Source organism: Danio rerio, chromosome 13, assembly GCF_049306965.1.
Source record: "Danio rerio strain Tuebingen ecotype United States chromosome 13, GRCz12tu, whole genome shotgun sequence".
In the NCBI taxonomy this organism is placed as follows: Eukaryota; Metazoa; Chordata; class Actinopteri; order Cypriniformes; family Danionidae; genus Danio; species Danio rerio.
The window spans coordinates 28971536-28987700 of record NC_133188.1 but is presented as its reverse complement, the minus strand read 5'-3'; the positions used below and the strand labels follow the sequence as shown (position 1 = coordinate 28987700).

The 16165-nt window shown below is 36.2% G+C and overlaps 2 protein-coding genes across 4 annotated transcripts in view; one reads left to right on the top strand and one right to left on the bottom strand.

The window, feature by feature from the left end:
- Positions 1-6700, top strand: part of pdlim1 (PDZ and LIM domain 1 (elfin)) — a 534563-nt gene extending 527863 nt beyond the window's left edge. The window contains exons 2-5 of one of the 2 annotated variants that reach the window (XM_073919567.1): positions 1077-2476; positions 3147-3292; positions 5333-5450; positions 5948-6700. In XM_073919567.1, the coding sequence (XP_073775668.1) occupies positions 2331-2476; positions 3147-3292; positions 5333-5450; positions 5948-6134 (597 nt within the window). In that variant the 5' untranslated portion in view covers positions 1077-2330 and the 3' untranslated portion in view covers positions 6135-6700. 2 annotated transcript variants of the gene reach the window in all.
- Positions 6701-7122: 422 nt separating this feature from the next.
- Positions 7123-8255, bottom strand: neurog3 (neurogenin 3). 2 transcript variants are annotated; one of them, NM_131815.1, is given in 2 exon segments: positions 7123-8090; positions 8174-8233. In NM_131815.1, a coding segment is annotated over 1 exon segment (627 nt). In that variant the 5' UTR covers position 8090; positions 8174-8233; the 3' UTR covers positions 7123-7462.
- Positions 8256-16165: the final 7910 nt, after the last annotated feature.

Below are 16165 nucleotides of genomic sequence, written 5' to 3'. Positions count from 1 at the left end.
GCTAAATATGTTGTTAACCTAGGAAAGTTTCACAGTGTCATTAAAAGCTTGGTCATTAGTGTGGCAAAGCTTTTTCCATCTCTGTTTTTCTTCCTGCTGTTTAATGGCCAGTTTTCACATCAACTGGTTAAATATCTACAGTTTACAAGCCGTCATTTGATAGTTTTTTTTCCATTTTTGAATAGTTATGGGTGTCACGGTGGCGCAGTGGGTAGCACGATCGCCTCACAGCAAGAAGGTCGCTGGTTCGAGCCCTTGCTGGGTCAGTTGGCATTTCTGTGGGGAGCTTGCATGTTCTCTCCGTGTTCGCATGGGTTTCCTGGGAGTGCTCCGGTTTCCCCCACAAAGACATGTGCTATAGGTGAATTTAATAAGCTAAATTGGCCATTGTGTATGTGTGTGAATGTGAGATTAGCTGGGTAAAACATATGCTGGATAAGTTAGCAGTTCATTCCGCTGTGGCGACCCTTGATTAATAAAGAGACTAAGCCAAAAAGAAAATGAATTAATTAATTAATTAGTAGTCATGTATTACAGATTTTTTTACAGTTATCTAATGTTTTTGTTTCTTAAAGACATAGTACACATAAAAATGTGTACATCGTTTACACCCATGTGTGTTGGTGTGCGATAGTTCAATTAAATTCATGTGTATTTCTATAGTGCTTTTACAATGTAGATTGTGTCAAAGCAGCTTAACATAGAAGTTCTAGTAGATTGAGACCGTGTCAGTCTAGTCTTCAGAGTTGAAGTTCAGTTTATGTCAGTTCAGTGTGGTTTAAATATCACTGCTGAAGCTACAAACACTGAAGAGCAAATCCATCGATGTGCAGCTCCGCAAGTTACAAACCAACATTTTTTTTTAATTGTCCCTAAAAATCATTTGAAAACCTGGTAGGCCACCCTTTTATTAATTAATTAATTAATTTATTTATTTATTTATTTGTTTATTTATTTATTTATTTTGGAAGTACTGGTTCTTTTAACTAAACCAGTTATAACACAAATGCAAATTCAAACATGATATGATAGTGATTCTTTAATGCATGAAAATTACATGCAACATAACTACCCAGCAAACAAATTTTCAATATTTTTCTCTCTCTCATTAAGATAACTTAATGGGCAGAGTGAATTTATTTTTTGTAGCCCAATTAGAAAAAATAATAGCCCTGAGATGTCAGGCTAACAGTTTTGCGAGCCCTAAAGTGGATGGGTTATACAAAATGCGTCCGCTAGTTCCATTGAGTGCACATGGTGAATGTTACGTCGTCACGGTGTTGGTTGAGGTTTGTATTGTGTGCGCACATCATAATTTTGTCTGACTCTGGCAGAGTACACAACTTTTTTGGACAAAACGTTTTAGAGCTAAATTTGGCCGAACTGGGGGAATTTAGGTGAATTGCGTTAGTGTTGAGCTCTGAAAAGTCATGTGAAGTTAGAAGTTATCGCAATGCAACACCATGAAACCACAACCCATTTGCTCATGCACATTGGGCAAGGACATACGCAACACACAAAAAAGTTAAATCAATGAGGAGCCATGTGGACATAACACAAAATTTAAATTAAGCAATTTTAGCATGCCATATTTACACATGTAAAATATATATTTCCCAACAACAAAACTGTGGCTAGTGAAAATGAAGAGGGACTAGTAATTAGGCATGGATTGATAACCGTAATTTAGGTATTTTTTTATGTACCTTTAGTTGTCTCTAGCAGAAGAGAAATCCAAAAATGCTGTTTTAAATTGTAAAGAAATCAGTGTGTTAGAAACTGATGAACACAGCAGAAGTAAATAATTCATTTGAATTATTTAGTTTGACATGTTTATTGCTCCAAAAGTTTCTCAAAAAAATAAATTGTGTTCAAAGGGGGAAAAGTTGTTGTTTTTTCTCAGACATTTAAAAGGAATATATTTTAGAGCAGTAATCACAACACTGTCAAACCGTGATATTTTAATCCAAGGTTATCAAACCATCAGAATCTTATTTTGGTTACTAGTAATGTTGAAAAACTACAAGCCACAATGGCTCGTGATCAAATAAGTTAATGTCAAGCCCTGAGTACTTGAATATTTTTTTTGATTCCATAACTTGAATTATAGCATTGTTCTAAGTAAGACTGCAAAGTGAAAACATGCTTTTTTTTAACAACACTATTTTCCGCTGAGAAATGAAGTTATAATTGGGTCAATTTCTAATTTTAAGTAAATTTTGCTTTAAAAACGGCACTTTGGTGTGCTTTTGAAACTTGTTGTCTAATAAACTTGTTCTCTTGTTCTGTAGGAGGAGAAGCATATAGGCTCTGCTCATAACAGAAGTGCTATGCCATTTAATTCTGCCAGTCCTAGAGTCGTCACCAACCAGTACAACAACCCGGCTGGCCTGTACTCCTCTGAAAACATCAAGAACTTCAACAGCGCAGTGGATGAAGTCCAGACGACCGCTGCCTCCAGTGAAGCTAGCAGGAAGTAAGCATCATTCACACCTCACTGGCATACTTGACAAAAGGTTATGTGGTCCAACCAGCATGCAGAAGAAGAAAAACATACAGAAGAACGTTGCAGATCCTTTAGTGTGTGAAAGTATGTGTGAAAGTGTGTTAAAATGTAATGTGTTTCCAGTCTTCAGTGTCACATGATCCTTCAGAAATATTCAACTATGCCAATTTGGTTATCAATAAACATTTTAAAAATTATTTTAATTAACTTTTTTTTTACAATTTGAATTGTTGTTATTTTCTCAATTGATCAATTTAGTGCATTTTTACTGAAAAACATTTCTTTCTGACTTTTTCTATTGGTCCATCACATATTTTGGACATCACTGTATATTGAAAGTATGTAACTTTCATACTGTATTCTCAATATAAGAAGATGGTATTGTTTATTTAAAAAGACAACGACATAATGAATATAAAGTTTCTATGATTGTAGTCTGTGTTTTGGACTACCATTTTAAACAGTACTATCTCATTTTAACCGCTTGTCTCTACAGTTCTGTATTGGTATAGTTATTTGAATTTATAGCTGTCAGGGCTTAAACTGGCTGGTAGGAACTGGGTTGAATAATATAATGCTTCTGAGATAACAGTGTTTGTCTTGTGACTTTCATCGGTGTGACCTTTTGCCTATCTTTCAGCTCAGATCCCAGTAAACCAGGCCACACAAAAGCTGCTATAGCTGCAGATTCAGAGGTGTACAAAATGCTGCAGGAGAATCAGGAATCCAATGAACCTCCTCGCCAGTCGGCCTCTTTTAAAGTTCTGCAGGAGATCCTGGAAACTGGTAAAATGTCACACAAACACACACACCTTGTATAGCCAACTAGATTGTGTCTGTAGGTCAACAGGTCTTAGTTTCTGTTGACAAAATGGGTGTCTGTAATTCTACAGCTGTAAAACGGATGATCGGACCTGTGAATGAAACACTTTAGCATTATCAAAATTTCCTGGATGTTTTGTGAAGACTTTTTACACTACCTGACAAAAGTCCTGTCATCTATTCAAGTTTTAGAAACAACATATAATAACTTGATTTCTAGTTGATCATTTGGTATCTGAAGTGGCTTATATGAAAGGCAAAGGCCTCTAGATTATGCTTTTTACCAAAATAAAACATGATCATTTTTAATTATTTAACTAGGACAGTAAAGTCTGACTTTGCCTAGACAAAAGTATTGTGACTTAACAGAAATAATGTACAGTATATAATATAAAGTCATGGTGCTGTGGAAAAATAATTAATATTGTGTATGACTCATCCAAACATCTCTGCAATGATTCAAATAACTTACTAATAAAGTCATCTGGAATGGCAAGGAAAGCATTCTTGCAAGACTCCCGGAGTTCATCAAGATTCTTTAGGTTCATCTTCAGTGCCTTCTCCTTCATCTTACTCCAGAGATGCTCAATAATGTTCATGTCTGGTGACTGGGCTGACCAATTCTGGAGCACCTTGACCTTCTTTGCTTTCAGGAACTTTGATGCGGTGGCTGAAGTATGAGAAGGAGCGCTATGCTGCTGAAGAATTTTCCCTCTCCTGTGGTTTGTAATGTAATGGGCCTCAAGCTGTTGATGTTGCCATCCACTCTGCAGATCGCCTGCACACCCCCATACTAAATGTAACCCTAAACTATGATTTTTTTTCTTCACCAAACTTGACTATTTCTGTGAGAATCTTGGGTTCGTGCGAGTTCCAATAAGTCTTCTGCAGTATTTGTGATGATTGGGATGCAGTTCACCAGATGATTCATCGGAAAAAGATATTTTTGCAACTTTTCTAAATGATCAACTCAAGAAGTCAAGTTATTATTTGTTGCCCTTACAACTGGGATCGACGACAAGACTTTTGTCAGGTAGTGTATTGCAAGAATTTTCAACATTTGAAAAATACCAGGGTTCACAGCTATGATCATAAGAACACTTAACTATATAAACAGAATTACCTTTTAGATCATTTTTGCTTTTCAGTTTAATCCTTTAATGACGTCCAGCTTCATGGCTGTTAATATATCATGCATACTTAAAAAAAAAAAAAGTTTCTGTATTTTATAAAAAGCCCATCCTCAAAAAAAATAAGCTAATGAATAACTAAAACGTACATTTATTTGTTTATATTTTTTATAAGATACAATACTGTTGACTAGTAATACACATTCAAGAATGTCAATCATGAGTACAGTTTAGCTTACCAAGTTAATATTGACGGAATTTAATTTTTAGAAGTCCAGTAGTGTTTTTTTATTATTATGTTGAAGAAAAACACTAGCCTCAAACAGAACATTTGTGGCTCTGAGTAACAATATAACATTTTATTTGTGACTTTTTTATTTTATGAAGATGGTCTGCTATTTGTAATGAATCATGTGAATTGACGATTCCGTTAATCAGCCCTTAAGACTTGCCGCTACATACTGATGTTCTTACATGTAAGTGACATATTTATCCATGACAGGCCTAAACTAGCCAAGGTACCAGCACAAAACACAACACATTACAAAAGTAAAATATTAATAAAGTTTTTTTTTTTTCAGCCATATTTGAGATTGAATTTTTTTGTGAGTGAGTGAGTGAGTGAGTGAGTGAGTGAGTGAGTGAGTGAGTGAGTGAGTGAGTGAGTGAGTGAGTGAGTGAGTGAGTGAGAGAGTGAGTGAGAGAGAGAGAGAGAGAGAGAGAGAGAGAGAGAGAGAGAGAGAGAGAGAGAGAGAGAGAGAGAGAGAGAGAGAGAAACTCATTATTGCAATTTGGCCCAAAGCAGTTTACAGTCTAGTGCTGCTTATTTCCCAGCAAATCTGCTAAATAAAAAAAGGTGCTTCTCTTATGTCAGGTGATTCAGAGAAACCCTCAGGCTTCAGAAGCGTCAAGGCTCCTACCACAAAAATTGGAGCTTCCGTTGGGAATCCTGAAAAGCTCTCTCTTTGTGACAAATGTGGATCAGGGATTGTGTAAGTTTCACTATTTATGTTTGTTTGCTCACTTGAGATATATATATATATATAGTTGGAGAAGTTCTAAAGAAACTGAAGAATAGCATGTTCTTTTGTAGAATGTGTGAAGTTAAACCACTATCGCCATCTAGTGGAAGATTTAAAGTGTTAGTTCACCAAAACATGAATATTCATTTACATCCGATTCACTTGTTCAAAACCTATTTGCGTTTCTATCTTCTGTTGAAGATAAAGAAAATATTTGTAAAATGTGGAATGGAGGTAGAAGTTGATTTGTCTCATCAACTAGCATTCTTCAAAATATCTTTTTTTTGTTGTTCAACAGAAGAAAGAAACTTGTAAATATAAAAAATAAAACACTTAAGGGAGAATAGACAATGAGGTCATTTAAATTCATGGGTGAACTATCTCTTCAAGAGCGCTGTTTATAATTTCACTATAAATCTATGTGTTTCCCAAAGATGCTCAATTTTCTTCTTTCCTTATGTTTAAAGAGGAATGATTGTCAAACTTCGAGATAAGTTTCGTCACCCAGAATGCTACGTCTGCACAGACTGCGGGATCAATCTGAAGCAAAAAGGACACTTTTTTGTTGAGGACCAGATTTACTGCGAGAAGCACGCACGCGAACGCATCACTCCTCCAGAGGGTTATGATGTTGTCACCGTTTTTCCAAAATAGAGCATTTCCCCTGTGCCGCTTTACAACTGCACATTCCCTTATGAGGGAAATTCGTAACACTTAATTTGGATAGTATTCCAGTGAGGCTGCTCTGTTGCTAGCAAGGGTAGCGCATGGATTTAAAAGGACTTTGGCAACAATGATCATGAAATGTGAATACAGAGTCTGTCCACATAAAGTGCTGTCGTTGTCTTACATTCCATTTTCTTAATCATTCCATTCATGTATCGCATAAAAGGCTCAATTAACGGTGCTTGGGTATCTTCAGGCCGCTTATTGCATTTTCATTTTTCCGTAAAACGTTTTTTATGAATTGATCATTGAAATGTATGTAATCATGGTCATATTCCTCTCGCACAGTGATATGTAAAACTATTCAATGTATGTATGGTCTTTTGGAATCTCCATATTTTTTTATAAAAAGAATGAATTTGTATTTGCTATAAAAAATAAAATGTTTCATATCCATTGTTAAATTTCATACTGGTTTTGAAGATTTTTAAAACAAGAAATGTTTGTTTTCAATAATGCTGGCTTTCCAATAAATGTTTAAGTGTTTAATTAAATTATTTTTTAGTACTTAAATGTGTTTTGTACAACTTCTAATTTGTTTTGTTTAAAACTGAAATACATTTCTATAGTAGGTGTTGTGTTGTAGATATCAGGCCACATATGGTCAGATTTGATCAGTTTTTTTTCTGCAGCTGTTAAAAATCTCAATGTACCTAACCACAATTACTCATTTATTACAACACATATATATTAACGAGTTGATAGCAAGGACGTATGGAAATACATGAGTATTACATACGCATAATACTTACAAGACCTGCTGTTATCCAAATTTAACCAAAGAAAATAGCTGACACTAGTGTGTTGTTGTAGCATATTTTAACTGAGTTTTCCTTTTTGTGATGCGTTGGAAAGCGCAACTGAAGTACAGCGCGTGCGCAGAAAGCGGTCAATAAAAACGCAATGAAACGAGATTGTAAAAATATTTTTATTGATTTGCTTGTATATTAAAAACATGGCAAAACATACACAATATTTACAACATTTAAAATGCATTTTATGTCATACGATAAGACACATTTTGAGTCGTCATGAGCTAGGAAAATTAAAGAAATTAACCTTAAGTTATTCCATTGCATAAAAATACAGATTTATGCAAAGCAATAAAGAGTCATTTAAGTAATAAAAATAATTAAATCATTATGATTTTTAAAGCATAAACAATAAATATTATTTTTACACTTGCTTTGACACGGCAAGGATCAGCCTAACCCAGATTGGCTTTGTTACTCACAAGACAGACTTTCTCCAGAAAATCAAAAGGTAAGATTGTCCTGAAAATTGCCGTTAAATTCCTCTAGTAACAAATCAGTGTAAAAGCCTTGTGTTTCCTGCCAATTTGATGATGAGTTTGTGGAGTGCCACTTGGAGGCGCATGCGCTCGACGCGCCATAGCGCACATCCAAACACGCATTTGGCACCGCGAGGTTCTCCTGATCCTGGGCGTGATTTGACCTCTGTCGAACGTGATCTGCAATTCTCAAAGTTTCTGACAACGCCCAAATGTAATTATGCGCGAATCTCAAAGTCTCGATTTTGGTCAGTTTTGCGTCATCAGGAAAAGTTGGCAGGACGCTTCTGAGGTTATCCAGAGCCGAGTTCAGATTATGCATGCGGTGCCTTTCTCTGTCGTTTGCCTTAACTCTGCGATTTCCACGCTGTCTGCTTGTTGACATGAGTTTCTTCAGTTTTCTATTGCTTGTTTTGTCTTCTCTGAACGTAAATGACCATTCTTTAGATGCAAGCTCGGCTTCTCTGTTGTATTTGATTGGCTGACTTTTGGTCATGTCTGTGGAGCCAAATTTGGGTTCTGATGCTGAACTCCAGTTAGATTTAAAGGTCCCATTCCTTCCTACCAAAGCGCACGAGGATCTTGGAGTCATTCTGTACTGAAAAACACAACGAGTCATTATCAGTGCAATATTTTAGATAACATGTAAGAAAGGTTTTCAGATTCAGATGCTTACCTCTTGCAAGCTCGCTCAGTAAAACCGAGGTACTGGGTATGTGTTGGTCAATTCTTCGTGTCCACCAGCGAGCAACATGCAGTCTGTTATTCATTCCCTTAATATATAAACGAACGGGACAATAGAGGGTGATGCGTCCATTCGTCAGTTATGTCCCTTTCTCGTGTCTGCGCTCTTTGACAAACAAATGAAGTCAAGTGGCCAATCAGAGCTGAGACTCTCCAAATGCACCTTCGGCTTTCACAAATGGATTTTAAATCAGAAATTAAACTGTCAAGTTAAGTTTTCTATATTTACAAGTACACTGACCTGGTGAAACATCATTGTATATAAGATTATATTTTGCGCAATGAATGCTATAATTGTCTGAAAAAAACTGTTTTTTAAAACATCAGCTTCTGCACTGTAGTTAAAGTCAATGGATATTAAGCATGAATGTCTTTAATTACTCATTTTGTGGCTTGGTAAATCAGCTTTTACACAGTAATCCTTTAGATATGATAAATAAACATTGCTGTTGAACACTGTTCTTTATAATTTTGCAAGATTCAAACCTGAAATAATTATTGACTGACAATGTTTGTATTGTCGCCCGTCTGCGCCTTGTGATGAAATTCTCGTGCGTAATTTGTGATTTACTTGAACAAAAACCTCTGAAAACAAGGTTTAATCGAGTAGAACATGCAAAAAACTTTAGTATATGTGCAGCAGCACTTTCTTTGTACAATGCAAACAAATAATGTAATGCGGAAAAGTGTTTGTATGGAATATAAAATGCGTGCGCACTGATATCTCCAAATGTTAACAACATCAAGTGCGCATCGTAAAAAATGGTCACGATTGCAAACAAAAGACTTGCAGTTCACTCGGATAGCACGAGCTGACACTTGGTGTCACGTCTTGATAAATGTTCATTTATTGGAGAGAGCAGGAGCCCTGTTATGGATGCAAAATATTTACCGTGGTCCCCAAGTGTCCACAAAAGGCACTCGTCGCCGGTCTAACTAAATATGTATTTTGCAGCACATCTGATAACCATATGCTTTCAATAAAATAGACAAATAAAGCAAGCAGATAGTGGATGTTGTCGTGCTGTTATAAAGGGCTCGAAATAATCCAAAGTAAACCAAATCTTGCCGCTTTACAAATATCTTTTGATGCCAGATCCACAGCGGGATATCGCTGGACAGGTGTGGGTTTGGGGACTGTCGGATTTGTCCCCCGATTTTTATCAGTTGAGAGTAATATCTTGCTTGTTATGCAAAGTATGGGCAAACATGGGCGACCTGCTGCTGTGGAAATGATAGATATCGCAAAGAACATGATTTAACAATAAAATGTCCCTTTCTGAAGAGCAGGTGATACCTGGCCTCGCTCTCTTGATATATACTTCTTCAACTGCTGCACTTTACAATCTGTTGCAATTATTTATGAAACGAAATCTATTTCTTATTATTTTAGCAAACAGAAGTACCAGGTGGGGCTTTATTTTCATCCTCGGCCTTTGTTTGAAGGGCATCTGAAGAAGGCAATCAAGGACGAAAACTCGCTGACCAGCTTTTTGCCATCCATTTGTTCCAAACTGGCAGAAAAGCTATTTAATTCTTCTCTCTTGTTCAGACGCACAGAAAGAAGAAAAGGAAACTTCACCGAGAAGACAAAAACAACAACTTAAAAACATTTAATTACAACCCGGATGCCATATGTACACCTCTTGTTAAAACTCAAACAATGTCAACTCTTTTGTGTGGAAAAACGTGCACCTTTGGAGACGTGTGCGCTTTTGGAACGGTGTGCGCATCGAGACCAGAAAGATCTTGAGTACACTTCTTGGAAGAAGTAATGCAGTTTTAATGTGCTGTTGAGGTTCCTTTTAGAGTCCACCCATTGTGCTAAAACGCATATGCTTGTTATGACCGAATACACCAATTATAATTGAATAGCCAAGAGCTTCTTGCTAAAACTCTATTTGGTTTGAGCAATCGGGGGTCACCCTCAATAATTAAGCTTTGGTGCTGCAGTGAATGCGTCGGTTCAACTGCAGCTTTTCTCCACATAGTGCCCACATTCAGTGGCGCACACAGACTTGAATCGCAGACTTTATCTTTCTATTGCTTTCACTTGCCAAATTTGTGGAGACGCTGTTTTGGATGCCAATAAGGAAAGTAGGCGCAGAACACATAAACTTCTATATAAACTCAAAATATTTTTTAGAAACCAAAATTATTTATTTTTTACAGTCTTTAAAATGTTTGTGTAATTTTTATTGTATAATATTGGGTTGTATGAAGGCTGTTATGTAGTCCGGTCGTTCTTAAACTCATATCTATCTTGACCGTTTCTATTAAAACATCTTCGAGGTTTACGTTACGGGGGGGCGGGGGGGATGCATTGCCCCCTCAGAAAGAGTTTGTGCCCCCCCAGTTTTTATAAAGGATTGTTCACTCAAACTGAAAATTCTTTCTGTCATAATTAATAACACCCCCGTCGTTCCAACCTTCAGAACACACATTTAAATATTTTAAAATATATGACATAGCAATTGAATTATGAGAATGGCTATATCATGATGAACAGTGCTTTATAATAACAACAATAATTCCTTACATGTCTATAGCACTTTTCTTGGCACTCAAAGCGCTTTATACATAGGGGAAATCGTCTCATCTACTTTTTCATATATATTTTTTAATGCATTAAAGAACATTACAAAGATATAATACGAACAAAGAGACAAAGAGGGTTACATAAATAGAATTCCAGCAAATTAAACAAGTTTAAATGATTTACACTAAGAAAGCGTTTTAAATGCAGTGTAATTGTTAAGAGTCTTTTAAAGAGTTCACATAAATTTCAAAGTCCTTTCTGAAAATAAAAAGTAAGGGTGTTTCTTTGAAAATTTTCATCTATGGATGTAAAACTTTGTTTAAAAAAAGCAATAAATCAATAATAAATTTACAATGAGAAAGATCTACACTCAGAGAGTAACCAAAGAATACAATTTTTGGGGAAATACAGAAGTTTGGAAATAAGAATTTTTTAATGAAATTGGAAAAGTCAACCCAAAACACTTTACAGTAACTATATGCTGAAGCATGCTATTAGGACTTTTAATTTGCCAGTAACCTGGGTAAAGCGCTTCCGGCGAACTGTATGCCAAAGGAAAAATCTGCACGTTTTTAAGGTCAGTTTTCTTTAAAAATCAGCGATCTCCACTGGCTGGGTGATATCCGAAATGAAGTTGGTGTCAGATTGTACTAGAAACACTGCATTAAATTACATTTTCCCCGCCATGTCTTTATAATATGAGCATTTATTTTACCACAGTATATTCAATGGAGCGTCTGCGCTATCCTGCCGATTCTGACGGGCGAGTGCGAGTAAAAGGCCATTTGTCTCGTTTTATGCTTGAACAACTAAATGAATGCCAAAGTTTATTTAACTGAATGTATTTTAATTACATTACAACATGAATGCTGTAAAAGGAACCGTATAAAATGGAAAAAAACTCACAATAACCGGTCACCGGAAGTTTATATATGGGAACAACACTAAATTGGCATATATCCAATTATATTCATCTGTCTCCATATTCTACTGCGTCCCAGAATATTACACAGCACCAAAAATGTAATATATATATATATTGAATACATTTAATATATTTTTGTGTACGGCAGAAGGCAACTCGCCGTGATGCAGATTCCCGAGTCTGTGCTCCAATCAGCGCTCGCCATGACAACGAGACAGCAGTGACGTGCCTCGTAAAAATTTGCATATGCATTCCTATAAAGCTGTGTGCTTACTATTCGCTCGTTTTGCTGTTTGTACTTGACCAAGGTGAGTTCAATACGGACGGTACGAGTGGAGCCACGCCAATCTCACGAAGTCCGCTTCGTGAAGCTTCACTCGGGCCCGTCTGTGCTGTAGTTCCTTGTGGTTTGCGTACATAAAAGTAACATCGCAAGGAATATTACGTGTTTGTTGCTCGAAATTTGCCGCCGAGCAACATCCAGTGAATACTGGCACGGCCTGGTGCCCGGTTTTCTCGTGCACTCCCTGGGGCGAGGCGGCCTTTGAGCCCTAGGCAGGGAACAAACAACCCCCGAGGACCCTCAGGGAAACACGGGGGGCCGGTAGTGGGACCTCGCTGCGAGGGTTATGGTGGGTGGGAGTAGCGAGGCCCACTCATCGTCTATTTTAAACTATAGTTTCAAACTTTAGTTTACTATAGTTTGAAATAGACACCATGGTAACTGTTATGATTTAACTTTATGCAAAGAGCTTAGAATGACCAAGAGCAACAGCCCCGGATTCCTCCATTTTGAAGAAAGCAATTGGCCGTCCATTGGATCTCATTGCTGTTGCGATGGAAAGCAGCTAGCTGCTTTGTTTTTATTTAATTTATTCAAAATGCGCGTTATTGTTTCCCAAATTGTAGTGTCGCCTCTTGGTAATTCTATGCTCTTTGCTCTTTGTCTGACGGTTGTAATGTTTTGCTTTGTTTTTCAGCTAAGCTGTTGAGCAAAGAAGGACTATTGAAGACAACAGTTGAAGACAACTGCGGGTTATATTCACGAGCGCGCGTGTTATAATGTTTCCGGGTTGTTTTCTGAAAGTTTGTCTTGTTTGCATGACAAACTAAATAAACTATACTCTTTCTAAACACCTGTCTCGTGTTTTATTTGTCCTCTACAGCAATGCACTGTCATGCAAGTCTGTTAAATGCATATGTATGCAACATGGTTTGACAATACAGTAGTCTAACAAATAAATAGTTGTTATAAATGTACTTTCATTAGTCAACATTTGGTGTAGGGAATAAAAAGTTAATCAAAGATGTCCTAAGACATAAGGGTTATGTTATGGTTGTTTCATAACTATATTTATTATTATTCTGTATGTTTAAAACCAGCAAATTATACTATATATTTAACATGTCATGAACTTATACAGTTACTTTAAAATTTGCTAAATAAAATGTCCTAACACAAGAATGGGTTTTGGTTTTCTGTCAACCTACAGTAGGATTTAGGTTGACTACAGCAGATATAGGCTACATACATCATAGGGAGTTTTTTTAATGACCCAAATCAAGTAAAACGTCTCTTACTCAAATACTTTTAACATGCAAAAGTCAAATGTAAGTATATAAAATACAGTTTCCAACAACAAAATTTTGTCTTGTGAAAAAGACCAGTGTGGTGGTGAGGAAAAAAAAGTAATGTCAAGTTATATATTTTTATAAAAGAAGTTGAACAAGCGGTCATAATATTTAGTCATTAGATAATGTGACCGCTGGATGGCGCTCAATTAAAAGCGTTCATTTCAAAGGAGCGCTACCCTGTACTAAAATGGCGGCTCAATTGACGCATTCCTTCCAATAGACAACATCAGGGTAGGCGACATCTAATGTATATTTCTATGGGAGCTTACTAGTATTCACGTCATATCATGCTCAACTCTTATTACTCTTTTACGCTCTTTGAGAGTCTTGGCGGGATTTCAGAATGATATTTTGGCAACTATGAAGTAGCAGTACCGTATATGTACCATAGTTAGGCCTACACAATGCAGCATTTAGCTCGCTCGTAAACATCGCTATCTGAGCAGAAGTTTCATCATTAGCCCTGACTGTCAGATGCTCTTCATCTCAGGAGCTGTATTTTTAGATGCTAGATGCAAACGGGGGCATTGCCCCCTCAGAAAGTGTTTGTGCCCCCCAGTTTTCATAAAGGATTGTTCACTCAAACTGAAAATTCTTTCTGTCATTAATTAACACCCCCGTCGTTCCAACCTTCAGAACACACATTTAAATATTTTAAAATATATGACATAGCAATTGAATTATTGAAATGGTGAGAATAAAGCTATAGTCCAGAGATCCGGTCCCGGCGTCAGGTCAGGTGCGCCCGTGCCTTTAAACCGCGCACACGGCGATGGAGACGCCCTCAACTCACAAGGGAGAAAAGTGGGTGACATGATAGGAGCAGCTTAATTCATTACATGTGTTGGTTAACTAATTATTTAAACACAACTCTCTTGAGCTCTAAAAGGAAAAAACACATAAGAAATTTGCTGTTAAATTAATTTTAGCAGAGACGCAACTGCCAGTCATTTATTAGTTATTCGGAAAGATGTAGCCTAATAAAAATGTTTTAATAAAATAAATAAATATGATATTTATTTATTAAAATTATTATTAATATTATTACAATTAAACTAAAATTGACAAAACGCAGAACCTTTTGAATGTTTGCTTTCATTTTGCTAAAAAGCGCACTTTTGTGTAGAGAAACATCCCATTATGCAGCAGCAGTCAAGGTATAACTCATAATAAATGCCTTTTGCGTTTAAAGATGATCGGCCTGCGAAGTCAAGTTTGCAGTGTTATAAATGGAATAGGTATAAAGGCTACTGTTTAAGTAGAATTAACGCGGATCAACCGAGAAACCTCTCACGTGCGCTGCAGGTAGGCAGAATGATAATTTAATAATTTAGGCTAAACTGCTATTTGCTCATGCAAAATTAAACAACATAAAATATATTGCAGATCTATTTTAAAAGCTAAAATACAACATATCGAGTTTGTTTTGACTTGTAGCTCATGGCCCTAAAATGAAAATAACCAGAAAACAAGCTATTTAAAAAAGGCTTAATAAATAAAATAATTAATAAATAAAATGACGGGTAGACATAGTAACCTAATGGTTTATGATGGTTTACAATATCACGAAAAAAACACACTTATGATAACCTAAGATAAATCTTTGTTTTTACATTTAAAATGATGAAAAAAGTTATATAGCATACAAATAAATAAATAATTGAGGCTATTTATTAAGAAATGAAGTTTAATATTCATAGGAAATAAAAAATCATACTTAATAATAATTATTATTATTAATGATATTAATGTTGCTGACAATGATTATTGCTATTATTATTATTAGTATTAAGGCTATTGTTTATTTAATTTTTTTTAAAAGTCTACTTTTACAATTTGACACATGTAAACCACTGCAAAAACGTTCTAACCAACAGGCCCATGTCATATACAGTACATAACCTATACATTAAAAGCATAACGTTTACTATTTTTTATTTATTTATTAATTTTATTTATTATTTTGCTTGCAAGCTTTTGAGACGTAACATATATTCTGTTTTAAATAATAGGTCACCTATAGCTTTCGCCATGAACCACGACTGTGTTCCAAATAGCATCAAAGTTTTCAAAGTGTACTGCGAAGGGAGCACAATTGTAAACATGAAGATCGCTAAAACTGAACTGAAAAAAATGTTTTGAAAGCAAATTACACCTAAAAGTGATGACTTTAATCCTTTAATTAAAAAATCATTCCAAGTTTAAATGTTAGACTGTTCTGAATGAATAGGGCATAGGGGGAAAAGTGGGAATAGAACACAGCCAGGAAATATGTTTCTGTCTACAGCTCCAAAGTTGCAGGCATAGCTTGCGAATGTTCGTTGGAACGACGGATTTGGAAAACACCAAATCAACAATCTATGTTTTTAACAACACAACTTGCGATCTTAGTTAGCTAACGAGGGTTTTCGGAAACGCACCCCTAGATAGTGCCTGCTGCACCCAAGGACTCTAAAAGTGATGTCTGTCTCACCCTAGCAGCACCTGTGCCTCTCCTTTCCTCCTCTTCTGACCATCTAGTTATGATGTATTCTGTCTTGTGATTTATAGGTGTTTGATTAGGTTTATTACCACAGTACCTCACTGTTTTGTTACACGTGTCACAAACAGCATCGTTTAAGTTTTTGGAAGTGAAGTAGCTCTACACATAGCTTCGCTTGCGGTCACCCATACCCTGACATCGTGACTAAACAATATGTGCCAGCCCAGTGGACTGAGAGGCTAGCTAGCGTGATCTGCAGTTAAAGAGTGCCATATTACGCACATGACTTGGTAGGCGGAAGAATAAGTAGTTCCGACTAAACTGGCATTATTCAGAGAAACTA

Excerpts from the sequence above, each read along its gene's own strand:
- neurog3 (XM_021480491.2), bottom strand. The coding sequence starts at position 8,089 with ATGACTCCAAGATCCTCGTGCGCTTTGGTAGGAAGGAATGGGACCTTT.